General features: G+C 40.6%; 1 protein-coding gene across 1 annotated transcript in view; it reads left to right on the top strand.

Moving 5' to 3' along the window:
* Nucleotides 1–13867, top strand: part of LOC124787867 (putative inhibitor of apoptosis) — a 33058-nt gene extending 19191 nt beyond the window's left edge. Inside the window, exon 2 of the mRNA XM_047254835.1 lies at nucleotides 8904–13867. Coding sequence (XP_047110791.1) covers nucleotides 8904–9734 — 831 coding nt within the window. The 3' untranslated portion in view covers nucleotides 9735–13867. The remainder of the gene's footprint in view (nucleotides 1–8903) is intronic.
* The last annotated feature ends 5472 nt before the right edge of the window (nucleotides 13868–19339 follow it).

The raw sequence follows: 19339 nt of genomic DNA, 5'->3' as shown, positions 1-19339 counted from the left end.
ACTTTATTGGTTACGATCTGCAGTTTACAACCAAAAATACAGTAAACGATAGCAAATTAAGGAAATGGAACTTGAATAAGTCAAGAACCACAGTTATTCGATAATCTTATTTACCGTAATGCAACGACTGACTGAAACAGAGGAAGGAATCCGCTAGAATACGAATGGATATCTTTGAGAGAAGAAGTGGTGAATGCAGCAGAGTATGTTAACGGGAAGAAGGTACAGTAGAAATCGTTTGATAAAACGTGATATTAAATTTGACAAGAGGAAAAATTATAAAAATGCAGCAAATAAAGTAGACCATGGGAAACAGAAATGTCTAAACATGACGTCGACAGAAAGTCCAAAATTGCAACGCGATTTTGCACTTGGAAAACATAGGGGAATGAAAATGAGAAAGAACAAAGAAAACTTTCCTCAAAGGAGAAGCAACTGTCAAGAACTCATTTGGCAAGCCAGAACTAAGCAAATAAGAGAAGGCTAGAAAGTGGAAGGAATATGTAGGTAGGAGAGTGGGAGGGGTTGTGCAAACTAACATAAGCACAATGTTAGATTCCTGTGAAATGTCTGAACACGCAAAGCAATACTGATCCTACCACTTAGATAAGTAGACACACTGAAGAACTGCGAAACTGTGTTTATAGCATTTGCATGTTTAGAGAAAGGTTTTTACAATCTAAATGAAAACATTCTTTGAAGCTCTGGAGATGTCAGCGATAAAACACAGGGCCACAAGATTATCTACAACTTGTACAGAAACCAAACTGCATTTCTAAGACTTCAATGACTTGAAAGGGAAGCAGTAATTGAGAAGGTAGAAGTAGAGATGACATAAAATGAAGACTGTCAATAGCAAGAAAGCGTTCTGAAAAAGAAAATTTGTTCACATCGAATATAAATTATAATGGTTGGATACTATTTTACAAAGGTATTTGTGTGGACTGCAGCCTTGTATGTAAGTGAAACGTGGACGATGAACAGTTCTGTCACGAAGACAATGGACGCTTCAAAACGTGGTGATCAATAAGAATGCTGAAGATTAGATATGAGGATCGTGTAACTAATGAAGAGGTACGGAATTAAATAGAGGAGGAAGAGGAAATTACGGCACAACTTTGACTACAACAGGGGTAAGTTGACAGGACATATTATGAGGCGTCAAAGAGTGAGGACAAAGGGGTTGGGTGATAGTACTCTGATAATAATCATCTGTTGAAATGCTATTCTACTATTTTATCTATTAATGTAAGCAGTGAATTTACTCTTCCATGCACTCCTCCACAAAACATTTAAACCAAAACTGAAATCAGCTGAACACCAAATCTTTCAACCACTGTCTGACAACTACTGGATTCAGTTTCAACTTTCTATAACTATCACTGACTAGCCACACGCACATACAGATATAAGGAGAACAAAAATAAACAAACATTAGTTTTCAGCATATAATTCTGCAGGATGGCAACATGTACCTAAACAAACCAGACAGGAAGGGACATGAGGTGAACACACTGTAGTTAGGACTTCAAATCAGAGTTTTCGGTAAAACGTCTACTGCTAGTGACAGAAAAAAACAGAGCGAACATGAAAATGTGCTTATGTTCCATAATCTAAGTTTTAGTTCAACCTCCAGCATGTGACCAGGTGAAGGGAAACGTATATGTCCGCCTGTCCGCCAAAAACTCGGTTCACTGTAAGTAATCAGTCATTCACGTAAAAAAAGATGTGAACTGTTTTATAATCTGCAAGTATCACATATCAAAACAAAACTGAATCATTCTAGATTCCACCGAAGGTGCCTTAAAGTAAAAGGCGAAACGCGTCTTCAATCAGTGAAGTACACTGGATAAAGAAAAAAAAGTTTCTTACTTACCAAAGGGAATAATCAATAGCTGTAGATATTTAGTAAATTACATCTTATGACATACCAGCAAATTAGTTTCGGTTTAACTTCTCATTCCACATGCTATTAAATGCTGTTTAAAAAAATTCATCTATCCCTTCTGAAAAACTGTAGTTACTTTCATATCGCGGTAGATAAACAGATTTAGGATATTTATCATGCGACGAAATACATGACTTTTCACAAGTTATCGTTTGCAAAAAAACACGTTTCGATTTCTTGAACCGTTTACGAAATTTGCGGTTGATACAACCCCATGGTTTACGACGAGCAGGACGAAGTACCGGTCGCGTCGCCGAGCGACCCGCGCCCGGTCACCGCACAGCCCGTCCGCCGACATATCAGACAATATCTCGAGAACGGTGATAGCTATCGTTCTGCTCTCAGCTTTAAAAACAATTTCGATTTGTTGTTGTTGTTGTGGTCTTCAGTCCTGAGACTGGTTTGATGCAGCTCTCCATGCTACTCTATCCTGTGCAAGCTTTTTCATCTCCCAGTACCTACTGCAACCTACATCCTTCTGAATCTGCTTAGTGTATTCATCTCTTGGTCTCCCTCTACGATTTTTACCCTCCACGCTGCCCTCCAATACTAAATTGGTGATCCCTTGATGCCTCAGAACATGTCCCACCAACCGATCCCTTCTTCTGGTCAAGTTGTGCCACAAACTTCTCTTCTCCCCAATCCTATTCAATACTTCCTCATTAGTTATGTGATCTACCCATCTAATCTTCAGCATTCTTCTGTAGCACCACATTTCTAAAGCTTCTATTCTCTTCTTGTCCAAACTATTTATCGTCCATGTTTCACTTCCATACATGGCTACACTCCATACGAATACTTTCAGAAATGACTTCCTGACACTTAAATCTATACTCGATGTTAACAAATTTCTCTTCTTCAGAAACGCTTTCCTTGCCATTGCCAGCCTACATTTTATATCCTCTCTACTTCGACCATCATCAGTTATTTTGCTCCCCAAATAGCAAAACTCCTTTACTACTTTAAGTGCCTCATTTCCTAATCTAATTCCCTCAGCATCACCCGACTTAATTAGACTACATTCCATTATCCTTGTTTTGCTTTTGTTGATGTTCATCTTATATCCTCCTTTCAAGACACTGTCCATTCCATTCAACTGCTCTTCCAAGTCCTTTGCTGTCTCTGACAGAATTACAATGTCATCGGCGAACCTCAAAGTTTTTATTTCTTCTCCATGAATTTTAATACCTACTCCGAATTTTTCTTTTGTTTCCTTTACTGCTTGCTCCATATACAGATTGAACAACATCGGGGAGAGGCTACAACCCTGTCTTACTCCCTTCCCAACCACTGCTTCCCTTTCATGTCCCTCGACTCTTATAACTGCCATCTGGTTTCCGTACAAATTGTAAATAGCCTTTCGCTCCCTGTATTTTACCCCTGCCACCTTTAGAATTTGAAAGAGAGTATTCCAGTCAACATTGTCAAAAGCTTTCTCTAAGTCTACAAATGCTAGAAACGTAGGTTTGCCTTTCCTTAATCTTTCTTCTAAGATAAGTCGTAAGGTCAGTATTGCCTCACGTGTTCCAGTGTTTTTACGGAATCCAAACTGATCTTCCCCGAGGTTGGCTTCTACTAGTTTTTCCATTCGTCTGTAAAGAATTCGTGTTAGTATTTTGCAGCTGTGACTTATTAAGCTGATAGTTCGGTAATTTTCACATCTGTCAACACCTGCTTTCTTTGGGATTGGAATTATTATATTCTTCTTGAAGTCTGAGGGTATTTCGCCTGTTTCATACATCTTGCTCACCAGATGGTAGAGTTTTGTCAGGACTGGCTCTCCCACGGCCGTCAGTAGTTCCAATGGAATATTGTCTACTCCGGGGGCCTCGTTTCGACTCAGGTCTTTCAGTGCTCTGTCAAACTCTTCACGCAGTATCATATCTCCCATTTCATCTTCATCTACATCCCGTTCCAGTTCCATAATATTGTCCTCAAGTACATCGCCCTTGTATAGACCCTCTATATACTCCTTCCACCTTTCTGCTTTCCCTTCTTTGCTTAGAACTGGGTTTCCATCTGAGCTCTTGATATTCATACAAGTCGTTCTCTTATCTCCAAAGGTCTCTTTAATTTTCCTGTAGGCGGTATCTATCTTACCCCTAGTGAGATAGGCCTCTACATCCTTACATTTGTCCTCTAGCCATCCCTGCTTAGCCATTTTGCACTTCCTGTCGATCTCATTTTTGAGACGTTTGTATTCCTTTCGATATGTTGACTAAATTTCATACGCAATAATGTATTACCTAAAATGAACTGTACGCAAAGTCCACGCAATGCGTTTTTACCTCTGCACACTCATTAAAATTTCGTGTAAAGGTTTACGTAAATGCGATACAGCAAGTAACCACGACGAATAACGAAAAGAAATTCGGTCCTTTATCGAGAGAAGATATCAGGCTGTAACATACCCAAGAATCAAATTTTTCTGCCGAATAGTTTCCTTGGAATCGGATGATAAGTATTTCATTGCTGCCGCCGCGTCCGCGCCAGCGGTTCGGCGAAAGTTCGTGTGGCCAGGGGTTTCGTTCCTGACGTCACGCTCAGCGCGTTCTGTGATTGGCGGCGCGCACCTGGAGCGCGGCACGCAGCAGCGGAAGCGGTTCGACATGGTCAAACCGCGACGCAGAGCCCGCCGCGGCGTGCCGCTGACGCCGTTTCCATGGCAACCACGCCGCTGACGCGCGGTTTTGTCGCGCGGCAGCCCTAGTGGGAACCGGCCTTTAATCGTTGGGCGAGGCATAACCTGTTCTATCTCCCGTGCGCCATCCGGCCTCACACAGTTGTGACTCCAGCAATATTGGAACATATGGCCACTCTTATTCGAGGTGATTGACGGATCACAATCAGACATCTCGCTGTTCAACTGGACGTCTCTGATGGTAATGCTGACACTCGTCCATCAGTTGGGCTACTCTAAGGTGGGTTCCTCGCCGCCTAATGGAAGACAGTAAAATAGAAGCGGACTACTTTTCCACTACAATGCAAGGCCTCACATAACTCCACGCACCTGCGTGCAGGTCATGGAACATCATTGGACTGCTCTTCCTCATCCAACCTACAGCTCGGATCTCGCACCTCCGACTTCCATCTGTTTGATCCAATGAAGGCTGCACTCCACAGAAAGCAGTATGTGCATGATGTGGAGGTTATTGATGAAGCAAGACTTTGGCTCCTACACCAACCAATGGAATGGTACTATGCGGAGATACAGACACTCTCAGTAAGATGGGGTAAGGCCGTCGCATTGAAAGGGGATTATGTTGAAAAATAGAGCTTTCTAGCCAAAAGAGTGGGGAATAATTGGTGCATTGGAATCCTGAGTAAACCGTGTTTACATTCATAAAAAATGTGTTGCACTACTTACAGAACGCCCCTCGTACAATAACTCTGCCGCGTGAAACTGAATGAAGACTCGGAAAACCTTGACAGGTCAAATGTAAACTTACTGTGGAGATTAAGATGTGCGCAAGTGACTGGCCTGTCCTTGTGGGAATTAGGGAAAAGCGTTGGACGGGTATAATGCAGCCATGGTTATACTGGGCTAAGTGTGCTGTTCTGTAGCTTATTAAGGGCTGCACAAAGAAGCGTCAGAGAAAATATCAGATACACCATTTCGGCAGTATTGTGTAAATGTTCACACCAACCTAAGTTGAAAAACGACGTCGAAACTGCCGCCATGACAAGCAAACTGTATAATGTCCCGTGAGCAACCTGACCACCAAACAATGTTGATCAGTGACAGAGACAATCATTTCGCGAAATACCTTAGAATTTTGGAATTAATAAAAAGTGTACCACAAATATCAGGAGAGGACAAGTGGCTCCTTTTGCTCCCACTCCCCCTCCCATTGCGGACTCCAGTGATGTTCCACGATGTTTCATAAGTAATTCTCTTCGTTGAATATTAATAACGTTGTACAGTGGTCGTATTTGTAGAGGTCCAGATTACTGCACCAGTCTCTCAATGTTCGATCGAGTTCCCGCATTGCTCGTTTGTGCGGAAACGTACATTCGTCCTAAATGGTTATTTTCCTCTTCTGTAGTACTTTCACCATTGCTGAATTTTTGCCAATGTTGCACGTCGCTTTACCAATCGATTGTAAATTCAGCGGCACTTTGAGCACAGGGTGAGGTGTTCGTCCTTCTTCGAACAATGTGGCAGCGATCCCAGATGATATTATGCCCAGCGCTGATTCACTTTGTGGTGAATCTAAGCTAAAATCAATGAAATTAGGAACGTTTTGCCAGTTCCACCAGGTGCATCGAGGAAGAAGATTCCTGCGTATCCGTGTTTGGCTGCTGTCATCAATGTATTACTGTGCGTGGTTTTCTGTTGCTGATTCAAAAGTGGGAGCTGTTTTCGTGACTCAAAGCATCTCGACCGTATTCCCGTTCTCGGTCAATTTCTTGACCGAATGAATCATGCGTGACGCGATTCGCCGTTGGCATTCCGAATTCGTGCAACGTCGTGCCGGACATCATCAGGTACAAAAAATGGCTCTGAGCACTATGGGACTTAACATCTGAGTTCATCAGTCCCCTAGAACTTAGAAATACTTAAACCTAACTAACCTAAGGATATCACACACATCCATGCCTGGCGCAGGATTCGAACCTGCGACCGTAGCGGTCGCGTGGTTCCAAACTGTAGCGCTTAGAACCGCTCGGCCACAGCAGCCGCCATCATCAGGTACAAATTCTCTATAGAAATCAGTGGTGCGTTGTGAATCTCACCGTAAAATTCAAGTTCGGCATTCGTTATTGTTGTACGCACTCAATGCAGAATGTTTTCAGCTATATTGTCTTTGTATTTTTTCCGTAAAACGAGTAGATTCGAAGGAAAACACGTTTAAATGACGATGACAAAATGTGATCGAATTTGATGTGCAGTAGACGCAACAAGTATCAGTGAATGTGTGATGCCACTGAATGTCATCCACGAATAAATGTTATGAAAGCATGTGACTGCAGAACTGTCAAACTGACCGCCACACTTCTTTCATTGAGATTTTCATACAGAAATGCCCTCCAAACTTACGATTTGAATTTTGCAAATAATGTCTTTCATACAGACCCTGTCCTGACAGTTACAAACACAACAAAAAAATCAGCCAAACGAGTCAAGCCATTCCCAAGTGATGATCTTTCATATGCGGCAATTGATTTTTTATTTATATACATCTCAAAAATTTGTCTTTTACGTAAACACTCCTCTTGCTTTGACACTACTGGCCATTAAAATTGCTACACCAAGACGAAATGCAGATGATAAACGAGTATTCATTCGGCAAATATATTATACTAAAACTGACATGTGATTACATTTTCACGCATTTTGGGTGCATAGATCCTGCGAAATCAGTACCCAGAACAACCACCTCTGGCCGTAATAACGGCCTTGATACGCCTGTGCATTGAGTCATACAAAGCTTGGATGGCGCGTGTACAGGTACAGCTGCGCATGCAGCTTCAACACGATACCACAGTTCATTAATAGTAGTGACTGGCGTATTGTGACGAGCCAGTTGCTCGGCCACCATTGACCAGACGTTTTCAATTGGTGAGAGATGTGGAGAATGTGCTGGCCAGGGTAGCAGTTGAACATCTTCTGTATCCAGAAAGGCCCGTACAGGACCTGCAACATGCGGTCGTGCATTATCCTGCTGAAATGTAGGGTTTCGCAGGGATCGAATAAAGGGTAGAGCCATGGATCGTAACACATCTGAAATGTATCGTCCACTGTTGAAAGTGCCGTCAATGCGAACAAGACGTGACCGAGTCGTGTAACCAATGGCACCCCACACCATCACGCCAGGTGATATACCAGTATGGCGATGACGAATACACGCTTCCAATGTGCGTTCACTGCGATGTCGCCAAACACGGATGCGACCATTATGATGCTGTAAACAGAACCTGGATTCATCCGAAAAAATGACGTTTTGCCATTCGTACACCCAGGTTCGTCGTTGAGTACACCATCACAGGGGCTCATGTCTGTGATGCACCGTCAAGGGTAACCGTAGCGATGGTTTCCGAGCTGATAGTCCGTGCCGCTGCAAACGCCGTCGAACTGTTCGTGCAGATGGTTGTTGTCTCGCAAATGTCCCCATCCGTTGACTCAGGGATCGAGACGTGGCTGCACGATCCGTTACAGCCATGCGGGTAAGATTCCTGTCATCTCGACTGCTAGTGATACCAGGCCGTTGGAATCCAGCACGGCGTTCCGAATTACCCTCCTGAACCCACCGATTCCATATTCTGGTAACGGTCATTGGATCTCGACCAACGCGAGCAAAAAAATGGTTCACATGGCTCTGAGCACTATGGGATTTAACTTCTGAGGGCATCAGTCCCCTGGATCTTAGAACTACTTAAAGCTAACTAACCTAAGGACATCAGACACATTCATGCCCGAGGCAGGATTCGAACCTGCGACAGTAGCGGTCGCGCGGTTCCAGACTGTAGCGCCTAGAACCCAACGCGAGCAGGAATGTCGCGATACGATAAACCGCAATCGCAATAGGCTACAATCCGACCTTTATCGAAGTCAGAAACGTGATGGTACGCATTTCTCCTCCTTACACGAGGCATCACAACAACGTTTCACTAGGCAACGACGGTCAACTACTGTTTGAGAAATCGGTTAGAAACTTTCCTCATGTCAGCACGTTGTATGTGTCGCCACCGGCGCCAAACTTGTGTGAATGCTCTGAAAAACTAATCATTTGCATATCACAGCATGTTCTTCCTGTCGGCTAAATTTCGCGTCTGTAGCACATAATCTTCGTGGTGTAGCAATTTTAATGGCGAGTAGTGTATGAGTCTGCATTTTGTATCCCTTCTATTTCAGTCATAATCTTATTATAAATGTGATTATGTGTAAAATAAAAATAAGTGTAGGATTATTTGAGGTCGTGTACTAAGGTTGTGCATTGTTGGTGTGTTACAGGTGGCGGCTGCCGGATTCTACTTCCTGCGCCGTGGCGACGACGCGGTGAAGTGCTTCTACTGCGACGTCGTCGTCAACAAGTGGGAACCCAGCGACGACCCGTTGGCGGAGCACCGCAGGTGGTCGCCCCGGTGCCCGTTCCTGAACCCGTCGCGGCGCGGCTGCGCCGACGCCGTCTCCTACGACTCGTGCAGCCCGTTCGGGCCGCCAGCGGCGCTGCAGTCGCGGCCGCAGCCGAAACCGACGCCGGTGCACGCGAAGCGCCCCGCCTTTCCGCAGTACTGTGGGCGCGAGGCGAGGCTGGCTTCGTTCAAGGACTGGCCGCCCGCCATCCCCGTGAAGCCCGCGGCGCTCAGCGAGGCGGGCTTCTTCTACTCGGGCAGCGGCGACCGCACCATCTGCTACTACTGTGGCAGGGGGCTGCGCGACTGGGACGCCAACGACGACCCCTGGGTGGAGCACGAGCTCTGGTTCCCCGGCTGCTGGCACGTGTCGCTGCACCGCGGCAACGACTTCGTCAACGAGATTGCTCGGAAGAGGGACGACTTAATCGCCGCCAAAACGGATCCCCAACAAACTGCGACCGTCGTGCGGGCCGAAAGCTCCAAGTCGCAACCGCGACAAGAGACACCGGACAGCCGAGTCGAGAAGACGGAAAACGGTGCCACCGAAGAGAAGCGTCTCTGCAAAATATGCTTCGAAAAGGAAATGGGCGTCGTATTCCTGCCCTGTGGGCACATCGTGGCCTGCGTCGACTGCGCCTTGTCAGTTGCAGATTGTCCCGTCTGCCGCCAACCCTTCCAGAACACGGCCAGAGTCTACTTATCGTGATGGACCCCGGTACGAGTAGAAAAAAGCACTGAGACCCATGACATCTGGGTCTCAGCTTACCAGCCCGCCAGATATCGACCGAGAGTCGACTGCTGGCGTCTACACATCGACTACTGTCTCGCAGTGGGTGGAACCGAAGCGAGAAGCCGAGTATCTCCAGTAAGAACGGGAGCAACGAGACCTACAATATCGCGGTCTCACCTTACCGATCAGCCAGATATCGACCCAGAGTCAACGGCTGGCGTCCACACATTAACTCCGTCTCACAGTGTGTGACAACGAGGCTGCTCCGAGGCGCCAACTGCTGCAAAGTAGAAGGGTCAGAGTGAAAACATCTTCAGACACCTACGGGTTGTTCTATAATCGTTTATTTCTCACACTTAATACATTTCGGACCAAAATCATTTTCAGCAGTTTTTGTGATAAAATAAATGTAAGAGAACCTTCATTAACCTGGTTATCTCAACTTACAAGAAGTTGTGAGCTGATCAAATGAAATTATGTCGTTCTGTTTTCGTTCATCTTCTAGTTCCTCGCCTTGAGAAAGGCGTGACATGCAGAACGACAGAAGAAACCTAGCTTTTCGTTTCCGCTCCATTTTCCCATATATGTGTATATAACTTCGAGCCCATCCTTTGATAACCACAGTTGTTGAAAATATACTTTGCCCAAACACTTCTTCAGTGTGAGAAATAAAAGCTTATAATGCAGCCACATGTGGTGTCATGCAAATATTTTCTAATAGCTATGAGGCACGAGCTTTACGAAAATAAGAAGCAGGTTCTCTACAGTGAGAAGAAAGGTTTTTTATTACACCTTTTTATGCTGTAGGGCGCCATCTACCGGCCTTCTAACAGTTTCATCTGCAGCCTGATAGACATCTTGAAATGGCAGATATCTTTGAGATTCTGTACAGCATTTCGACTTGTAATTAGAAACTAGCAAAAATCGCCTCGCCTTATGAAAATTCTGACAGGTAGAATCACAAAAGAGCTGTTGTACTTGGTGTCTATTGAACTGCAGATATGAAGATAATGCTCCAAGGCTGCACAATTTGTGCCACAGAAATTCACGCTTTTACATTTTTATAGTTCTTTACCATTCACATTGATATCCATTCTTCTTCTTCTTCCTCTTCTCCTTCTTATTTGATGTTCCCCTTCCATTTGATACCCTTAACTTCATTGCCTTCAGGGAATATTTTAAAAATATCTGTTACATGTTTCCTGTTGCTATTTTCCTTATGTAATGCAAAAGAAATATTGCGATTTTACTTCTAAAGAACTGATTTCCTTCTTTTTTTTACTTTTCCAGTCATTATCGGTCATACAAGCAGAAAAAGACCACAAACACAGCTTATAAACATACAAAAAAATCAATAAAACTGTTTGATTGCTGAAAACACTCTTCATGTAAAACATAAACTCTGTCCATAGGCCTTAGTGGGCCTATCAGTACAGAGTAAACAGCATGTTACCCTCCCTAATCACGTCACTGGATGCAATGTAGAGGGTCGTGGGATCAGTATACTGCTTACCCGACTGCTGTCAGTTTTTGTGACCTGGAGCCACTACTACACAGTCAAGAAGCTCCTCAATTGGCATCACCAGGCTGAGGGCCCCTGTTTGAGTCCTTCCGCCAAGGAAATTCCTAGGCATTACAGGGAATCGAACCCGGGTTCTTTGCATGGCAGTTCACTGCACTGACTGCTCAATTATAGTGGTGGACGCATGCAATACTGTCCCTACAATCATTCATCTTGTCTGAAACACTGCTTTACATGCATTTAGAGATCCTGTCGTTACAGTTTCTAGCATTCCTTACATTAGCATAGTGGGTACACTTTCCACTTCATAATTTACAGCAGAAGTACCCACGTCTTCTTAGGATATCACTATTTTTTGACAGATGAGAGCAAAGCATTTTGTGTACTACTGAAACGAAATGATATGTTGAAGCTCAGTAAACAGTGATCTTCTGCAGTGCAAATTGTAAGCTTTGACTAGCTAAATTAAGTATACCTCCAGCTACCTTAATAACAAGAAACATTTAGGTTCATGATTTTTTAGTTATATATTGATTTGGTGCTAGATAAAATAAAATCATATTCATAACTTGAAATGCAAACATGTCAATATTCTATGATATTTTATCAGGACATGAAGCAACTTTCAGGGCATTAAGCATTGTTTCCTTGTAGGAAGACTGATAATTCATTAAGATTCTAATGCAATCAATTTTTATCTGAACATGCATTTAAAAATCGAAGACCAATTTGGAATCTAACAGATTACTGGTAAATATGCAAAAGTAAATGATAAATCAACAGTAAAAAATTATATTTGTGTCTTATTGGTCATTTGAATATTGTACCTGAAATGCATATATTAAACATATTTTTACGTAATTCTCAAAACTTTACTTTGTCTTTTTATTTCTATTTATTTGATAAAAAATATGCTTCTAACGTTAGTTCCTATAAGAGCATGGTGGGTGCTATCCTAAAGTGCATCTAGAAAATTCGGAATTTGAGATGAATATCACAATACTTTCTTCACAGTAAATATCAAATTTTGAAAGTTATTAACCCAGTCATGAATGTTCTTTATTTGATATAGACATCTATACCTTCACACTTGAAGTAGTTCTGAAACTTATCTGATGTGGGGTCTGAACATATAGTTGTTGTCATTGCTGTGGTGTATATAAATCTCCTATAACCATATTGCTTCAGTATTAAACATTAATTCTGCATTCCCAATTTAATCTAAATAATTTTCTTGAGATGATGTCGGATCATCATTGTATTTCTTTGTAAAGAGAAACATATGAATGATCTTACTTGTAACATACCTGTACATGCACATATGCAGCAACTATTTGATTAAATACATTGCTGCAGTATCAAATGCATGATGTCAGTAGTCCACAGAATGCAAGTATAATTTGCTGTTTTTGTGTACTCTACAGAATATAAATATAATTTACTATCAATAAGTGACAAATGCTTTGCACAACATATTACCTTTATAAGATAGGTTTGTTGGCTTTTGTCAAGTAGCATAGTACATAGTAACATTACTGACAGTACTACATGACACAACTGGATACCAGTAAAAACAATGTCTGTAGTATCTCATTTTTCTTGAATAGTGTATGTTGTCTATTTTACAGTCACATATAAAATGGGCAAAACCACACACAACTTTAAATACTTCTCTAATGACAAATAGATAAGTAAAAGGGTCTATAATATTGGTGATACTGTTATCACGTTACATGTAAGTACAAGAAATAGTTAGTTATTGGGTGCCTTGATTTTTACTTTCTTGTCATTGTCGCAAACATCATACCTGTTATTACTTTGAAGAATGTAACAGTAATTTCCTTTTGAAAATTTTACAATTTTCTGAGTTTATAGTTAAAGAATACACTAAACTGTATAACAGTTTTATGTTATATTTTATAGTCACATAACAGTGCATCAAGAAATGTAATACATTTGGATTTTCTCCTGCTTGTAAAATATTTTTTACATGTGTTAAATAAAATATGTAAATATATATTTTTTTAACAAAAGAAAAGAAATTGTAGTGCTTTAATTCAACACGCTCAATTTCAAATATGGTTTGATATTACCTTTCAAAAGTACTAATTGGTGTTATTTAGATTGGTTCATGAAGGAGGCATTCTGTATTCGCTTCTATTGCAGCAATATACCAGTTTCTTTATATAGTTTAAACCCACAAAAAATATATTTATCTGCAAGAAATCTCATAGATACCAGTTACTCTTTCAAGCAGAAAAGGCGCTTTGACATAACCTTACATTTGCAAATTTCAGTAGAGCTTAAATAGTAGCATGTACAGAAGAGCTCAGATACATGTGCCATGTACTGAGGTACATTCAGGTACGTACATGGTAGGCTAATGTTCTTGATATAGATCCAGTCCAGCTCACTGGAACAATTTGCTGCTTTAAACTGTTCTGACTGAAGCGAATTTCAAGTTCATTACAATTTTCAATTGAGGAGCAATATGTCTCTACATAACTTTTGAGTGATTGGAAGTTAGTGCCGTAGTAAACTACAATATTCTGTACTAGTGTCTTGTATATTAAACATATTGAACTTATATACAAACCTTCATAATTTTTCTCCTTCAAAATCTGAATAAATTCTGATTTTATTAATTAATTTTCAAAATAAACAAATAAATTTGTAGAATAGCTGTCAAATATTCTGTATTAAAATTCATAAGGTTTTATTTCATATTGTTTCCCTATTTCCTTTGTGTGAGTTCAGACTATCTCTTCAAAAGTACTGTGGTTACTTACTGGTAAAACAAATCTGTTGACATTTCCTTACATTCATATTATTTTCACTTTTCTGCAAGATCATACTTAGATACTGGCAAACAGTAAGCAGAGACCGATCATTGAGATGTGAAGAAATTCATGAAATATCGTTTTAATGACCACTTATATAATGTAGGTTAATAATCTTTAATTGAAAACATAAAAAAACTATTTTACAATACTTCTCGAATTTCTTGAATTTGCAAGTAACTATAGGATACCAAGTGACAACTTAAAATGGAAGAAAGTAATGTATGTTTATTGTTAGCCTTTTATAATTGTGATGATTTAGTTTGCACATAAATCATTGAATGCTGAGGAACTGATTCTGTCATTAGAATTATTATTAGAAGCAAACCTAACAAATAGCAAACTATATATGTGGTGAATACAGGAGTTATACAACAAAAAATGATATTTCTTTTCTTTTTTAAATTTTGATATTATTGACAAAAATATTTTGGAGTTATAATTGCAAAAAAGGTAAAACACAATTTAAAGGATATACAACAATGACAGATATTTCCATCAGTGTTTCATATAACTTTCATTATTGAAAGAAATGTATGTTCTTTGAATGTGAGTGTAGTAGAGTTAGATGTTATTGCACCCAATCAAGTGTGTCTATAGTGTTAGGAGTGTACTAGGTTTTCTAAACTGCTATTTTGGTGCTTCTGATCGTATCTTGCCAGAGGTCATACATAGTTGAGTAATACACATGGAATATCTCAGAGAAACATTTCGACAGCTCTAGGTCCAGTGTCACCACAGTCAATGTAATTAGAGTTCCAAGAAATGTAAAACGTCCCACATATTTTCTACTAAGTTGGTCCAGTTGTAAACAGAATGCTGTTGTGAAGCAAATCAAGTGGGAGTATACAATTTGAAGTTTTGGCAAAACTTGGAATAATTTATGTAATATGAGTGACTAATCACTTTTATATCAATAAGGATTAATTCCTAACTTGCTCCCCCACCTATTGCCTGTGCCTTGGTAGATAAATACAGGAGAGTAAACAGTGTTTTTCACAGAATTCTCTCAATCAAAACTAGTCGACACAAATACATTACAGGAGCTACAAGAGGCATGAACTGTTAACCATCTTCCATAGGTTATTTTCATATTAATACAACACTTTATTAGTTCCATTACCTTCAACCTTTATTTAGAATCAGCAAAAATATGGTTCCCAAAAGTATGTTACAGGAAGCAATCCATTGCACATGGTTACAAATATCTTTTTCATGCTGAGTCATCCTGGGTATGTAAATACATAATATTGTGATGGTTTCTATCAGACAAGGCATTACTACAATGACAACTGCATACATTACAAATTGCTTCTTACCGATTTATGAAACTATTTTTTAGAAGAAAAAGATTTACAGTTAAAAGTGCAGCTATTTCGTTGAATTTCACACCAAAGAATACTGAACTAAGAATAGATGTCCATTCAACATATTTGTGTGCTGGTTTGTGTATCTCAAGGATTGTGTGGTCAAAATGCTTACTAAGGAATGTTAATGACACGAATATGATTGGAAGAAAGATCTGAATGCCTGTGAGGATGCTGCTGGGCAATGTAAATACCCACTGGTCACTACTGAGCCATTAGATTATAAATAGTTCCTTGTCAGCAAGTGTACTAGTTGATTATAGCATGTATAAGATATGTGGCACATTTAGTCACCACATGATATTAGGACTAGATTTATGACAAACTTCAAACACAAATACTTGCTGGCACTGGACTTTACACAACCCATACTTCATCAGCAATAAGCCAGTGACCAAAGTTGCTACTGCTTGTGCTAGATTTTAATATCGTGTAGATGGTCACACAGTAGCAGCTCTTTCAATAAACATCAATTCTTACTATCCAGAAACACCACTTCATTAAAAAACTATAGAAGTTGTCATCCCACACAATTAGGTCTGCCAGACACACATCACTCAGTGCAGACTAATCTCGAATGAAGGAACGCCACTATTGATTCTCCAGCCTTGGGTAAACATCACTCAGACTGTTGAGTCATAGTACAGATGATAATCATGGCAAGGTATCACTTTATCAAAAGTTACATGAGTCTGCGTTAAATGACAGTTTATGCCAGCAAGTGGCGATTTTGATCTGCTGTTGTGTGCCTGGTTGGGGACTGTTTATGTGGAATGGATCAAAACAACAAACATAAATATTGAAAAGTTTATTTATTCTTCATGTCACACCATCAAAACATTATCATTAAATATAGAAAGACCAACGAAAACCTATATAAAAGCAAAATGTTAAACTCTAAAATGAAGAATATTGTTAATATTGTTCAGATTATAATGTCTGCTGTTTTTAAAATAACTACAATTTGTAGAATTAATGCAATTTTTACATCAAAGATGAGAAAGATAACAGAACTGTAACCCTACTATGTGTGCCATAGTGTCTCACACTCTCACATGTGAACTATAGGAGCACAGTGTCCTGTTGTCAGATCATTTGCACTCATGCTCACTTGTTGCACCTAGTCAGTAATCTACAATCAGCACAATACTATGTCTGTTACTGTGGTTGAATAAACATATTATGGTACTGTCTGGCCACAATGTTAACAGAAGGCACTCCAACCAGCCCCATCTGGGATGATATAGTTAGGACATGGATATTTTGGATCCCAGTCATACCAAATTGCGAACTTGAGGGTGGCCAATCAGCATTTGTGCATCACTACAGCTCATTAATATTTCGTCTCCTTATGGAATACTTGGTACGGTGTGTTACTGTTGCGTTGACAGTGGGAAAAGGATGTTGGACATATTAGGGAAGCATCACTCACTGTTAGTGTATAAGAGTAGGGGTAAACGCCATCCTGATGTATTGTTAAATGGAGGTTTAAGATTACTGTGCACTGTGCTAGTATTTTTCAGTCGTAATTGGTTGGCCTAATATTATATCAGTATTATTTCACTCATGCTGATGTGTTGGCATAAACGACCACAGATTACTGCCCAGTAATTCACCAGCAGTTTGTACTGCTGACATCTGAGTTTGATAGCAAAAAACAAAACTTCTCTCTTTTGCTGCATTAAACAGTTTTATGACATTCCTTTTGAATTTTATGTGATCTTCATCTCTGAAGATTCGCTTCCATCGAGTACTAAAGTTAGTCGACGACATTTTGCAGCAGTTCACACATATATGACATTATCAGACAAGTAACTATTTTTCTAGGTGCACCTAAAACATCAGCAACCTTCAGTGGACTACTTGCAGTTATTCACATTTCGGCAAACAGATACGCAATTTTATCTTGCCTTGCATTATGTACATACAAAAATATGCCTTGTATGGAACAGGTTAACATAATTTACTTCAATAAACATTGAAAATGCAGTTAGTTACGTTTTCTTATCATATTACTAGAACACTATGCTGTGAATACAGAATCTTTCTGGTGTGATAACATTTTATGAGTACACTGTAGCGAAAAATAAGATTCACTTTACTAAGACTCCGTACAGCTCGGTAGAACATGTTGACGCACCCTACTACTGTCAACAAATGTTTCCCTAAATTACATCAGATGAATAATTTCTTGGTTAGATTTGCTTGTGACTATGCTTCAGGTATCGCATTCTAATGAGCTCTAAACACCTTTATACGACTTAATACCCACCCACAACCGTTCTTCATTGCGTGTATTACACCAATAAGAGGAGTTGCTGTGATTTGCAGGGACGCAGTAGCCATCAGTACATTGATTCCCAAACGATTCATAATCCGTTTGGAGCTCAAAAACCGAACAGGAGTTATTCTGTTATCAAATGAATTATCTGGGATGATACCCCACTGGAAATAAAACACTGACTGCGTTTAAGTGTGGCATCGCAGGGGCTAAAGTTTTATTTCTGCTTCGTCAGATGTTTATTGAGACGCAAATTTTTGCATTATAGAGGGAAATTTCCATGTGAACACTTTACTGTATATATAATAATATCTTGGTGGTGCATTCATGGGGATCAGTGGTGCCAAGTGGAAGTCGAATGCTACAGCGTTTTTGGCACTGGTTGATAACTGCAGAGCTTTAATCGAATCTGTAGGTAGAAATCTGTGGACTGCTGAGTCGTCATGATAATTCCAGACCAGAGGATCAAAGCAAGCAGCATCAGGTGTGAATACCAGTGTGAGACTTCAGTGTGCAGGCTGCATCCTTCCTGGAGAGGGCGTGGATCACAAGACTATGTGGCAGGCCAAATAGGTGCTGACGTCGATGGCATGGCAGAGCTGCTTGTATCAGATCAGACACCAGAAGTTCCTTATTTGTGTCGTTGTCACAAATCAGCGATATAGCAAAAACCACCCCACCAAGAACCATGGACCTTGCCGTTGGTGGGGAGGCTTGCGTGCCTCAGCGATACAGATAGCCGTACCGTAGGTGCAACCACAACGGAGGTGTATCTGTTGAGAGTCCAGACAAACGTGTGGTTCCTGAAGAGGGGCAGCAGCCTTTTCAGTAGTTGCAGGGGCAATAGTCTGGATGATTGATTGATCTGGCCTTGTAAAACTAACCAAAACAGCCTTTCTGTGCTGGTACTGCAAACGGCTGAAAGCAAGGGGAAACTACAGCCCTAATTTTCCCATGCAGCTTTACTGTATGGTTAAATGATGATGGCATCCTCTTGGGCTCGCATTCGGGAGGATAGTCATGGGTGACTGGAATTCGATAGTAGCAAACGGCAGAGAAGGAAACGTAGTGGGTCTATATGGAATGGGGGTAATAAATGAAAGAGGAAGCCACCTGGTAGAATTTTGCACAGAGCATAACTTAATCATAGCTAACACTTGGTTCAAGAATCATAAAAGAACGTTGTATACATGGAAGAGGCCTGGAGATACTCGAAGGTTTCAGACAGATTATACAATGGTAATACAGAGATTTAGGAACCAGGTTTTAAACTGCAAGACATTTCCAGGGGCAGATGTGGACTCTGACCACAATCTGTTGGTTATGAACTGTAGATTAAAATTGAAGAAACAGCACAAAGATGGGAATTTAAGGAGATGGGACCTGGATAAACTGAAAGAAACAGAGGTTGGAGAGAGTTTCAGAGAGAGCATTAGAGAACGATTGACAGGAATGGATGAAAGAAATACAGTAGAAGAAGAATGGGTAGCTTTGAGGGATGAAATAGTGAAGACAGCAAATGATAAAGTAGATAGAAAGACAAGGGCTAGTAGAAATCCTTGGGTAACAGA

The sequence above is a fragment of the Schistocerca piceifrons genome, chromosome 3 (assembly GCF_021461385.2).
Source record: "Schistocerca piceifrons isolate TAMUIC-IGC-003096 chromosome 3, iqSchPice1.1, whole genome shotgun sequence".
Taxonomy (NCBI): domain Eukaryota; kingdom Metazoa; phylum Arthropoda; class Insecta; order Orthoptera; family Acrididae; genus Schistocerca; species Schistocerca piceifrons.
This window is presented reverse-complemented; position numbering and strand designations above follow the sequence as displayed.